Source organism: Grammomys surdaster, unplaced genomic scaffold (assembly GCF_004785775.1).
Source record: "Grammomys surdaster isolate TR1022 unplaced genomic scaffold, NIH_TR_1.0 136, whole genome shotgun sequence".
NCBI classification, from domain to species: Eukaryota; Metazoa; Chordata; class Mammalia; order Rodentia; family Muridae; genus Grammomys; species Grammomys surdaster.
In genome coordinates, this window is record NW_021604594.1 from 11,985,125 (window position 1) to 11,998,087 (window position 12,963).

General features: G+C 44.2%; 1 protein-coding gene across 2 annotated transcripts in view; it reads right to left on the bottom strand.

Annotated features, from left to right (window-relative positions):
* The window catches only part of Cdca7 (cell division cycle associated 7), an 11,348-nt gene extending 4,968 nt beyond the window's left edge, over positions 1-6,380 (bottom strand). The window contains exons 1-3 of one of the 2 annotated variants that reach the window (XM_028762978.1): positions 6,280-6,380; positions 3,509-3,631; positions 521-757 (exon numbers count right to left, since the gene is read on the bottom strand). In XM_028762978.1, the coding sequence (XP_028618811.1) occupies positions 521-757; positions 3,509-3,631; positions 6,280-6,300 (381 nt within the window). In that variant the 5' untranslated portion in view covers positions 6,301-6,380. The remainder of the gene's footprint in view (positions 1-520; positions 758-3,508; positions 3,632-6,279) is intronic. The other variant, XM_028762980.1, reaches the window with a different exon arrangement.
* Between the last annotated feature and the right edge of the window lie 6,583 nt (positions 6,381-12,963).

A 12,963-nucleotide genomic window follows, 5' to 3' on the forward strand; every position in this document is an offset into this window, starting at 1 on the left:
TTTTTCGAGACAGGGTTTCTCTGTATAGCCCGGGCTGTCCTGGAACTCACTCTGTAGACCAGGCTGGCCTCGAACTCAGAAATCCGCCTGCCTCTGCCTCCCGAGTGCTGGGATTAAAGGCGTGCGCCACCACCGCCCGGCTTATTCTAACTCTTAACAGAATTTAAAAAGCAATTGGAAGGCCTGGAGAGCTGGGTGTGCAGTTAAGAGGCACTCGTTGGTCTTGCGGAGGACCCAGGTTCAGTTCCTAGCATCAACATGGGATATTTCACAACCATCCCTAACTCCAGTTCCAGGGGATACAACATGCCCTCTTATGGCCTCCAAGAGCTGCAGAGTCTAGCCCTCTACTCCATAAGTATAAATCTTTGAAACAAACACATCATCAAATCTCACAACTTAGAAACAGTTCGAGGGAGGGAGGGAGGGAGGGAGGGAGGGAGGGAGGGAGGGAGGGAGGGGGGGGAAATGAGTTGCTTAGAGAAAAGCTAGAAGGGCTTGGATGCATTCAAATACCCACCATTGCTTTGTTCTGCTTTATGTTTAAGGCCCTCTTCTCCAGAAAGTTCATGCCATCTTCTTCTTCCGAGTCAGAATGGGAATCATTTGCAGAGCTCTCAGAGGGCTTTGGGGGCACTGCTTTTTTGTTGGCTGCCCTGCGGGTATTTCGTGCTGGGAACTTCATGGCAACCCTGAGAGGCCCGGAGTGCCGGCATTGGCTCCGGGTCCTGCAGCCTTCCCTGTTGAACTGAAGTTTCTAGTTAACCAGAGAAAGGGAATTATTAAAACCTGCCGAGTGGTAGACAAGTGACACCAGGGCCCACTACAAAATCCTTCTGGAATAAAGGACATGAGCAAAATCAGTCTTAACTAGTCAGCAAGGATGGTGGGTAACAAAATCAAGTCTTGCAAATGAATACTGTTACTGGTGTAAGACAATGTCTGAGCCACCCTCACGGTCCTGAGACCTACGCTTCCAAATAATTTTTTTAAAACATAAATTCCCATCCCCTTCTCATTTCTTTAAAAATAGTCCTTACTTTCAGAAAATCTTCCCGGAATAACTAAGTTCATCCATCAACATGATTTCATTGCCTATAATGGTATTAAATAACAACCTACACTATCAATTTCCAATTCAGTTTTAATTGTGATTAAAATATACATAAAATTGCCAATCTCCCCTACTCCAGCCCCTGGCAAACACAACCTTTCAGTCTTTGAACCTGACTAGTGTAGGTACCACTCAAATTAACATTATGGAAGTCAAGACCTAGTGACAAGTCACTTCAAACCAACAGGTATGACTAAACCTGTAAGTTTGCTCAAAAGCTAAACAGTCTCTATGTATTCCAGCCATCTACTCTTAGGTATAGACCCAAGAATATATGTCCACATAAAAGCTTTGGACATGTATGTTCAGGACAGCTGCTCTCATTTTTGCACGTATGCACATATGGGAGTGTGCATGTGGAGGTCTGAGTTTAAGATCAGGAATCACCCTTAACAATACTAAATGAGACAAGGTCTCTCAATCAACCCCAGAGCTCACTGATGGATCTTATCTTGCTAGCCAGCTTGCTGAGAAGGCATCCTAGCTCTGCCTTCTGAGAAGCTGAAATTATAGACAGGCCACCACTTCCACTAGGCATTAGGCATTTTTTGTAGGCTTCTGGAGACTAGATTCGAGTCCTTGTACTTGCAGGGCAAGCAGAGCCATCTCCCTGGCACCTCCAAAAACTTGACTGGGCTGAGGACTTAGTTCAATGGAAGAGTCTATGTTTAGCACGTCTAAGACCCTGGGCTTGGTCCCCAAAACCAACAGGATCCTATGGATAGCTTTTAGTACTTCACGTACTTTTAGTCTTCATAGATGGAGATCATAGTAAGTTCTTAGCTTTTTTAATCAACTGGCATTTTTTTTTCAGCACAAGTAAAACCTAAAAAAAAAGCTAACGGACTGCCTAGAACAGTCAAGCCACAATAGGTCACATCCAAGACCTGTAGACTGGCCCCAGCTAACGAACGCCAATCAACACCAATTTGGACCAAAGTCTTTTATTAGAGAAAACATGCGTAGGTATAGATAGTGGTAAGATAGTTCTAGAGCCAAGTGCTGTCACAGCAGTGACACTCAAGTGGTGGCCTGTAGGGAATGTCAGATCCAACAACGGAAATAAATGCAGGTGACTTGCAACAAATGCACCACTTCTTTAGGAGAAAGCCTAGGCATGTTATGCTCAGGGAGTAAGGCAGCGGCATAGCAGGTTAGCAGAGCTCAGGGGAGGGGAGCACACACAAGAAAAGGAGACCAGAGAGTAAGGAGACACAGAAGCAAGAAGGGCACTACCTGTTAAGATCTCCATGGTCCTAAGAGGTTCTTAAGATGCAGGTACAACTAGAACCATGGAAGCCAGCTTTGTCAGCTCCATGCTAGCACTGGGTTGGGCACCTGCACATGTAAGTGCCAATGGTAGCTAATCTTTAGGACATATGTGCTTTCTGTGATTAAGCCAGCTCTGCAGCTAATGGGAATCTGGAGGCTAGCCAACTTTACTTAACAACTTTCCAAAACCTAAAAAAAAAAAAAATGTGTAAGATCTACAAGCAGGAGCTTAGTAAAAATGGCTTTAGGACAGGAAGAAAATATTTATAATTAGGTCAATGAAATCTCCTGGATGGATGGAGAGTTATCAGTTCAGGAAGAGAGGGTTCAAAAAGCCAGTGTCTCCTGCCTCTTGGTGAGCCTCCCTGCTAGATGCTGGTATGACTCTCACAGTCACCATTCCATCTTGTATCTCACTCTCTGAAAAACCACAAAATGATTCCCCACCGAGTCGGCATGAAAAATGCTGGCCAATTCGTTAGTGGCATCTGGCCTTGGTTTCTGTAAGAATCCACAATGGCTTAAGACATCTTGTACCTCACCCTTTGAAAAGCTGCAGAAAGATTCATTATCAGAGTCCTCTTAAAAACAAAACAAAAAAACCCAAAACAAAACAAACAAAAAAACCCCACCAATAGCCAGTTCTTTACTGATATCTGATCTGAATTTAGGTTTCTGTAAAACAAACAAACAAACAAACAAACAAACAAACAAACAAACGTGCCTGTGGATTCTTTCCCCCTTTTCAAGAACCAATTTTCCATAAACTGTGCAGAGAGCAAATCACATTTACAAGTGCACTACAGGAGAATGGCTTTTGTTACAAAGAAAAATGGTTCAGAGGTTTACAAATGATTTCTGAGTTGTTAGAGCAAGTCATCAGTCCGTTAGGTTAGGCGACATTTCAAAAGGATACAATAAGCAGCTAATCTGTCTCCAACAATTACTACCTAGAACCACAGCAAAGAGCGAAGCGAAATGACAGTGCGGGCAGCATTTTCCTAACGGCTGTATAGAAATGCAGGCAAAAAAAAAGCAAGTGTTTTTTAATCATGTACAAAGCATTTGGGGGCATTTGGAGCATTGCAGACTCAATCCTGTTTATTCTCAGGGAGCACTTACTGTGTTTGCAAAATTATCAGAAGCAAAGCTGTCACAACTGTCATCGGAGGATGACGATGTTTCCATGGAAATCAACTTCGTATATCTGACATTCTTTAAGTTCTTTACTTTGAGAGGCTTTTGCTGCGAAGAGAAAAGGCAACACTATTGAGTAGGGTGCTTCTGGCCATACAGGACTACTGAAGACATCAGCTCTCAGTCTGGTAGGTTTAAACAGCAGATAAATGGACACATTTCTTTTTCAGACCTTACAGAGAAAAATGATTGGCAATTACCACCAAAAAACAAATAAAAATTAAAAAATTATATCAACTCAAGTCAAATTCTAAGAAAGGATCTCTTCTGGAGAACATTTTAATGGTACTTATCAATTTATCCAAACATCTGCAGTTACTTCTCTTCCCACCTTAAACTCCTAAGCATTTAGCATTATAGAACTCCACAGAGCTTAACGCCAGCTCCTAAAATCCAACCTCATTTGTTCTCATTGAACTGTACTTCTAAAAGATTTCAAAAGTACAAAATGGCAGAGCAATTTTTCTCCCTCAGCCAAAAATCAAGCTAATGAGGTCTTTTTATGTAAGCCTTGGGCTCTGCACTGTGATGCTAATTTCCCAAACTACAAAAATTGGGCAGGTCCTGTGTTTTAAGATGGCAGTCATCCAAACAGGCGCCGCTCCAAGGAGAGGGGTACAGAGGTTTTGCACAGTCTTTACAAATCAAGTGTTATCAGCCTGGAAAATACATAGTACAAGAAGCCAAGTCAGAGGTCAACTAACACTCCTAGGCCAGGTTGAAGACCGGATTCCATAGGAACTCTCTGACCATGGTATCCATACAGCTTTCTCATGGCTCCTGACACTAGGGATAGAAGTCAGCCGTAAGCATTTCTAGCAAATAAAGGTCAAGTTAGTTGGAGATATGAAAAGGCTTCATTCGTTTTCACTTACAGCCCTGTACAGTCCGCTAGAAAATGTAACCGAGACAGCCTGTTTTGCCATTTCTTTGGACATAATAAGATTTCTGAAGGATTGTATCAGTTCTTATATTCTTAAATGAAGTCAAGGGACAGAAGTTTGTCTTTGCACCGAAAACCTAAAAGGCTAAGTTGTCCCAGCCCCACCAGAGTGCCCAGAGGTGTCAGGGGTCAAGAGAATGCCTAGCTGTAGGGAAAGACTTCCTTCCGCACCTAACACTATACATTTCAGTCTCTCAGACACAATAAAATTATTTCCAAGATGATGGTGTCCCAACCTCCCCATCATGTTCCTAAGTAGACACCAACCAACCATCTTGGAATGTTTCTGATATCCTAATGGTAGGAATGTGTGGTATTCTGGAGAGCTACAAAATATAAAAGTTGCATTTACAATAAATAATTCGAGGCGGTGGGTAGTGAGCGTTGTTAGGAGTTAAAAGGGATCTCAACCATCTGCCTGGGTTTCTAATTGAGGAAGTCCAAGGTACCAAGGTACAACACAATGCAAACAACTAAGACATCCCCGAAAACAGCACACAGCTCTTTAAATGACTTTAATTCTCTAAACTTTGCTAATCAATTCAACTCCGTGTCAGCCCCAAGAGAGGCATTCTATCGAAAGCCATCAGGAAAAAAGGCTACTAATCTTTAACACGCCAGGACAGGCCAACAGTCATTCACCAGGCAAATATATCTTCGATGAAGACGGCACACACACACACAAAAAAGAGCAAAAGGTCATGCCTGGGGTGAAATTTCTTGGCAGACATAACTCTTGATTCGATTTATGGCGAGTGTTCCTTGGTGGCATATTTGGAAGTGATGTTTGCTTAATTCTTTGCAGCAACGTTACTATAACTTAAATGAGAAAAACCGAAGATTGGAGAGGCTAAGTTGATTCCTCCAGTCAGGTGCCCAAATACGCATTAAGGCAAGTCAAGCTCCATGCCCAATTCCCCCGCGAGGCGATCCGCTATGAAATCACGACCCTGCCTACCCACCCGGACCTCGCCACAAGGTCCCCGAACTCGATATTTATTTGATGTACGTCACTGTCTTCCTTTCCGCCCAACCCCCCACTCTTCAACCCTCTCCAGGGCAGGACATAAGTTCTGGCTTCCGTTGGAGCAAAAGAGTAACGTTCCAGCTCGCAGCTGCAAGTCGGGTAGAGGAAGGGTGGGATGGGCGGGGGTGGGGGGACGCAGGGAAGCTCACTAAACGGCCGTGGCACACAGCTTGCAACGTTGGCCCCCTAAATTGCACCTAACCACAGCCTAGGACTAAAACAATACCTCCCCCCACGTGCACAGCCCAAGTTCTCCTGAAATGCTCATAAGGCCTTTTAAACTAAACCCGCAGATCCAGAGTGGTTAGGAGGAGCCGCAGAGCAAAAAGGTCCACCAGTCCACACGTAGGTAAGGAAGCACCCGCCGCAAGCGAGTTGTGGCGGGGGAGGTCCCAGGAGGTGGAAAGACTGGGATACGACAGCCGGACACCATGGCCAGCGGCCAGTCCCAGGCCTCCGGCGCGCACGTGGAGCACGAGCACCGGTACCGCAGGTTCCCGGAGCGCTAGAAACTCCGTGCGCGCCGCCGGGCGCATCACCTTGGCCCTAAGTTATCCTGGGTGCAAAGATTATAAGAAAATCGATCTGTGATTTCTCCCAACCTGGAGGTGATCAGGAGCGCGTGGGACAAGTGAGCAGAGCTAACCCGCGCGGAGGGAAGTGGCCCCGACCCGCCCGTGTCTAGCACCCACCAACCCCGCCCCGGTGAACCCGGCCGGGCCTCACCCGCGCACGGCGAGCCTCCATGCTGGCGGCGGGTACCCAGGCACTCGGAACGGGGACAGTTGGTCGGAACACAGTAGCAATCAGAGCCGGAGCAACCGGAGCTCCGGGACAGAGGCGGGGCGCGCAGTCCGCCGCCGGAGGGGCGGGGCCACCAGCTTTCCCGCGCTGGGACGCAGGTCCTGCCAGCTAAGATGACGTCTCTAGCGGTACCCGAAGCGTCCCAGCTCTGCAAAAAAAATAAAAGCGGTTCTCATGGTTGCATTAAACATGAGTGTCCTCGGAAACTGCTAGATGTTCTATGAAACAGTGGCGTCGTGGGAACTTGGTGCCATTGGCTTTTTATGAAGCTTCGCGGTCCTGGGAAGTGGCGCGAAAGTGGCTGCCTCGGTCCTGGGACTGGCCGTCTTATTTGCATACAAAACGAAGGCTGGTAGGGCTGGCAGAGACTACTTGCAGAGCCTCCCCCTGTGTTCTCACTTTCGTTGTAGTTTAATCTCTTAAAAATGGATAAGTGTTAAAGAACAAAGCAGCGATAACACCCATAAATAGCTGAGAGTTTAGCACCTCTTATCTGGCAACCACACCACTATCCGAAGTCGTTAGACAAGTTTAAGTCCTGATGCTTCCTGAAAGTGTCGAGGGTTTAAAAAATAGCCCTTCAGGGAGTAAAAACTTACCTGAAGGGTAAAATTCTTTAGAGCTTTATCTTTCGGAGATGAAAGCTGCAGACGTTTAAACTGTGGATTGTCCATTTTCTCCAGGCAAAATTGGGAACTACCGTAGTTTATTAAAAAGAAGACGTGTTTTTTATAGCTCTTCTCATCAAGACCGGCACAAGGATGAAACAAGGCTTCCCCGTTTTTAAAGAGTAAAAACACAGAAGAAAAACAACAACGACCGAAAACCTGGGACGCTTTTAAAAAAAAACTTATAAATATAAATTTAAAACATTTCTTGAAGTGTAAGGATCCCCCCACCCCCCATTTCAAAACTTTTCTCTTGGTATTGATGTTGCCACAGTACTTGTCTGTGAAGAGAGCATGCGCAAGACACACACACACACACACACACACACACACACACAAACACCTGGATATTGACCATAAAGACATAAATAACCCACGAGTACAATAGATTGGAAGGAGCTGCTCAGGGGTCACCCTCCCTCCGTGCCAGAAACAAAAAACTCCAGTCCCCAAAGTAGGCATCAAGAGAAGCAGCTATTGATTTGTTTGGCAAAATTCCTGGTAGCAGCCTGGAGTTCAATCAACACTTGGGTGAATAAATAAGCGGATGTCGACCTAAAATTGTCCTTAGTACAATGTTCTTGTGAATATGTTTTGTGCAAGTAAAACTGAACACGTGAGGTCACAGAACGAAGGGAACATCCGGGCCACTTTGCCCATGTAAAGTTCAGCATTGAGCATTTTTAGTCTTCTTGGTACATGAGAAAAGAATTTGGTTTACATGTTTTTCTTCTTTTAACGATAAGATCTCTGGCCCTCGTTTTTCTTTCTTTCTTCTTTTTTTTTTTTTTTAATTCAGGGTCTAATCTTTTTAGTGATCAGGAAAAGTACACATTAGACATGGAAATAATATGATTTTGCTACAGGAGGCAAACACTTGGAAAGTCTGCAAAGAACAAGTACTTGGGTGTTAAGAATAGGATCCGTTCCTGCAAGGCACAATAGCTTAGAGTTGTGTATTAGAGGGTGACTCAGAAATAAAATGTCTGCAAAACAGATACACTAGGGGAGTAGGGATTTCTCCTGCAGATTCCAACCTGTAGCTAGATTATGAAATCAACTCATTGGGCTTCCGCTAACATGTTTTCTTCTATTTCTCTCTCTCTCTCTCTGTGTGTGTGTGTGTGTGTGTGTGTGTGTGTGTGTGTGTACAAGCTGGTGAGTACATTCACTTAGTAGTTGGACTATAAATTGGAAAGACTAATTAATAGAAGCTCTACTAAGAATTTGAAAGTATACTGTTGTTGACTGAAAATAAGGTGTTGAACCACAACTTCTTAGATTCTATTCAACTTCTTTTCCTGGATGTTCACAGGGATTAGTGAGTTCTCATTTACTCCTCCCTCCAAGTCCTGGCCACTGCCTCAGAGGTAGAATCATGCCATGCTTGTCTCTCTGTGTTCCTGCATTTCTTATTCAATGAAATCCAACGTAAGCCCAGGAAGTGTGCATGTTGTTTCCTTGAAGTTTTCACTTCTATGCTTGTACTGTACTGTAGACAATGCATACCCCTCTGGGCTTCACCATCAGAAGTTTCAAGGTCCTGCCCCTAACAGTGTGCAAGAGTTGTAAGCAGGTGTTTTTCTGAGTACTGGGGATATAAGGTCCAGAGAGTTTACATTCTGATGGAGGAACAGAAATACAAAAGAGAGTTTCAGATATGATACCCTGTAAGAAGAAAAAAAGCACAGTGAAAAGCTGAAAACAGGAAAGGAAGGGTGCATACTACTACGAAAGTTATACAAGCAGATGATACACAGCCAGGAATCTGATCGGTCAGAGAGGAAGCCACAGAAAGAGAGAAAGTACTGGTTTCAAGTAGCCTGGCATGTGGTTCCAGAAGAGTACACATTTAAGAGTCCCCATCTCTACCACTGAGAGTCAGGAAAAGAGGAAGAGAAAGTAGACATTTGGAGCTCTCTGCATTTATTCCAGGCATGATGGAAAGACTCTGGAGGATTTAACAGGCTGGGGTGCCCCAATCTGCCCCCATGGATGGTATAGTCTAGGGAGAGCAGGGTTGGGGGGAGCAGTGAAAGCTGGGGATGCTTAAGATACTGATGGTCATTGTAGAGCATGGAGAAGTATTCAGAGGTGACACTTTGTTTTGAAATTGGAGCCAACTGGGCTGGAGGAGTGGTTGGCTCATTCCTATCAGTATAGTGTACCAGGCAAAATATTGCAAACCAGCTAAGTGACACTTGTGCTTCTGTTCTGTCACCTGCACAAAAGTCTGACAGGAACATGGAGGTAAAGGAGATGAAGGAGAGATTTACTTGGCTCAGGCTTTCAGAAAGTCTAGTCTATGGTGACAAGAAGGTGTAGGGAAGGCCAGACAGAAAGTGGTGTGCCTGTGTCACTGTGCCCTCTTTCTTGTTCCACTAAAGCCCATGTTCCATGTGCAGTGATGCCCTGCATGCTCCGGATGGATTCCTTCTTTTTTTTCCCCATTAATTAATTTATTCACTTTTACATACACTGGCCTATCTTCCTCCCAGTCTGTGTCCCCCGTCGTCCCCCCCCCTCCCCACCACCACCACACACATCAAGTTTATCCTCTCTGGAAACACTCTGAAGAGGCACTCAGGGGCACATTTCAATAATCCCCTAGGCACTTTACAGTGTCACCAAGTTGACAAGATTAGCCATCACCATCCCTCAAAACCACAGATATGACTACAGGAAAAGAACAGTACAGGCATGTAATAGGATTTAAACAACTGTTCAGAGTGTCTCTCTTGCATCAACGTAGCTAGATACTAACACAAGGTTGAGGGAAAAAGAAAAATGCAAATGCTTCTGAGAAGGATAACCCTTAACAAAATTGAAAAGCACAAAACAGAAGAACTGTGAAAGAAAAAAATGTGAAGAAACGGAATAAGATAGACGTTAACAGGAAAGACTGGGACTCTGGCGTCAAGAGTGCTTTCTAAGAAGGGGAGAGGAGGAGGGGGGAAGAAGAAGGAAGAAGAGGAGGAGGGGGAGGGAGAGGAGGAGGAAGAAGAGGAGGAGGAGGAAGAAGAGGAAGAGGAGGCAGCACATAGCACATGCCTGTTATCCCAGCAGTTGGGAAAGAAAAGCCAGAGGATCTACAGCTGAAGATGAGCCAAGGTCACAACTGTAAGCGAAACAAATATGGCAGATTAGTCCATGATGAGTGAAGGCATTCGAGTAGCTTCGTATGCTTAGTTTCTGTGCCTTCTGAAACGACAACATAAACCCCATTTGTCTCCATTTAAGGACCAGACCTGATTTCAAAAAAGGCCATAAGACAGCAGTTTCAGGAATAGAACATAAAATAGAGAACAAGATCATAAAACCCCCTCCCAAAGCCTGGGGATAGCCACAAAAATGGAAAAACATCTTAACTCAGGATGGGCCATCTACATTGGACAGCCATATTTAGTCACATGGTTAAATGTTCAAGACAGAAATGCAGACCACTGGCCACCTATGAGCTCCTAGCACCCACCAATGAAGTTTTAGATTACCTAATCCTTCTAGAGAGTTCCCCTGGTTCCCTAGAAGAAGGCCTACGTGCCTTTGTCTGGGGTTGCCATTTTAGAAAATGGTTGACCCCCTGCATACCGCATGCTGGTTGTTTCTAAAGAATAAACACTTTTTGCTTTTATATACAATCTAAGTCTGGGGTCTTCCTTCAGCAATTTTTGGACCCTTACACTTTAAAAAAAATTATTTTATAGCCGGGCAGTGGTGGCGCACGCCTTTAATCCCAGCACTTGGGAGGCAGAGGCAGGAGGATTTCTGAGTTTGAGGCCAGCCTGGTCTACAGAGTGAGTTCCAGGACAGCCAAAAAAAAAAAAAAAAAAAACCAAAAAAATTACTTTATATCTTAAAGTTTAATGAATTAAATTATGTATAATATAAAATTTTATAATATAAAATCATTTCATAATATTAAATTTTCGAGTATTGAAAAATGTATGTACTATATGTCCATATAGATATGAATAGACTTAAATATGCATTTCCTGCACTGGGTCGGATAAATGGAACCTACTGTTAAGCCACTAAGCTAATCACACACTGGTATGGTTTCATTTTGCATAGAAGACACAAAAGAACAAGTGTGGAAATACAGAGTGGAGAGAAAGATGAGGACTCGCTGCCACAGCAGTAGAAAGGAATGCCGTTCCCTAAGCCTGGCGCAAGTAGACTTCCTCAGAGGGTTGGAAAACAGCAGGCATTAGTAAATACCTATTATCAACCAAAACAATTAAAAGTAGACGTTTAAACCTCTGAAGTCTTCCAAACGTCCAGCCTCCGGTACTGGGCTTTGAATGCCTTGGGTTGTTATGATCTTTAAGGACTGTTGGGCGTGTCGTGTGCCTTGTAGTCAGCCTGCACAAAGAATTCCATTGCCTCTTGTTTGAAACTTGATACTGGGGCTCTAAGCATTCAGTTACTTTTACAATGAGGTGAACCGAAGTCAGACTTCAGCTTACGGTGGTTGGATTTTGAACAAAGACTACAACAAGGAGTAAAATATATCATTTTCAGATGAGATTTCAAAATAGTGCTGAAGTCTGAACGGAGACTAGGTCTATCTACCCAGCCCTCAGACAGTAACATGAACCCAGGCGGCGGCTGCAAGCAATGCTTTCCGCAGAGCAGGCACACCTGGAGACAAAGAGCTCAGCAGGTTTTACAGTGTTGGTGAGTACCTCAGGTCACAAATCTCTATTTTCAATAACCTTTTAATTATATATTTACCTCCCCTGTGTCTGCTTTCAGGCTGCACAAAGGGAAAAACCCCTAATAGACCTCCTGGCTGTGGAAGGGTAACTCAGGGCCCTGCCCCCTGGCCACCCAGGAGCTCTCACCACCCCAAATTCTCCACTCCAACCTTACTTCAAAGCTTGCTTACCATTCTTTATCAACATTATCTTAGGAGGTCAGTTTGCTGACACTGAATACCTGATTACAGAAAATTGAAGAAATGAATGAAAAGGTTGTGTGTGTGTGAACATTTTTATCAAAAAAGGTCATATGCTAAGCTCTGAACAGCTCCACTAAGTCACCTTCAACATTATAAAAGCTCAATTACATTTGAAACCTAATTCTGACTATCAGAGAAAGAGAATTTTAAAAAGAAAATCTGGTTTGCTTATTTTGTCTTTTAAGATAGCATTTCACTGTGTAACCTCTAGTTAGCCTCAGACTTATAATTAGACCAGGCTGGCCTCAAACTCAGAGGTCTTTGGCCTCCCAAGTTCTGGGATCAACGATCTGTGCTCCACCACACTCTAACCTGTCCCTATTACTTTTTTCTTTTTACTTTTTTCCTTTCTCTCTCTCTCTCTCTCTCTCTCTCTCTCTCTCTCTCTCCCTCCCTCCCTCTCTCTCTCTCTCTTCCTTCCTTTCTTTCTTTCTTGCACTTAGCCATTTTGTTGTTGTTGTTGTTTTACTTCATGGACCCACTCTTTCAGTGTTAGCAAGGACTAGCTAGCAACAACAGAACTTCAATCAACAAACCTTAATGGAATGCTTCCTAAAACCAGCCTCATAGAAAACAGTGGCTAGTATGCTCCTAAACTGCCCCACGGCTAACCCGCCAGGCTTGTTAGGGAATGATAATGCCTTCCTGCTTCCTCCTTTGTGGACCAGACAAACAACCTCCTTTCTCGGGTTTGGCACTCTTCTAATCCCACACATTAACTCAGTGCATATGCAAAGGCTTAGAAATCATCTTTCTTCTTCCAGCTTTGTGGGAGAGAAGAGTTCAGCATTGGCACCAGTTACACTGCTTGAGGTAACTCCCAGCCTCTGCTCTAGGGGCCTCAGACCGCTCACCCTCCCACTCCATCAGCACCACCAGCAAACTATTGACAGCTTTATCTTAAAAGAGGAACTCATGCCTGGGTTTTGTTTTTTTGGTTTTTTGTTTTTGTTTGTATGTTTGTAGCCCTGGCTGTCT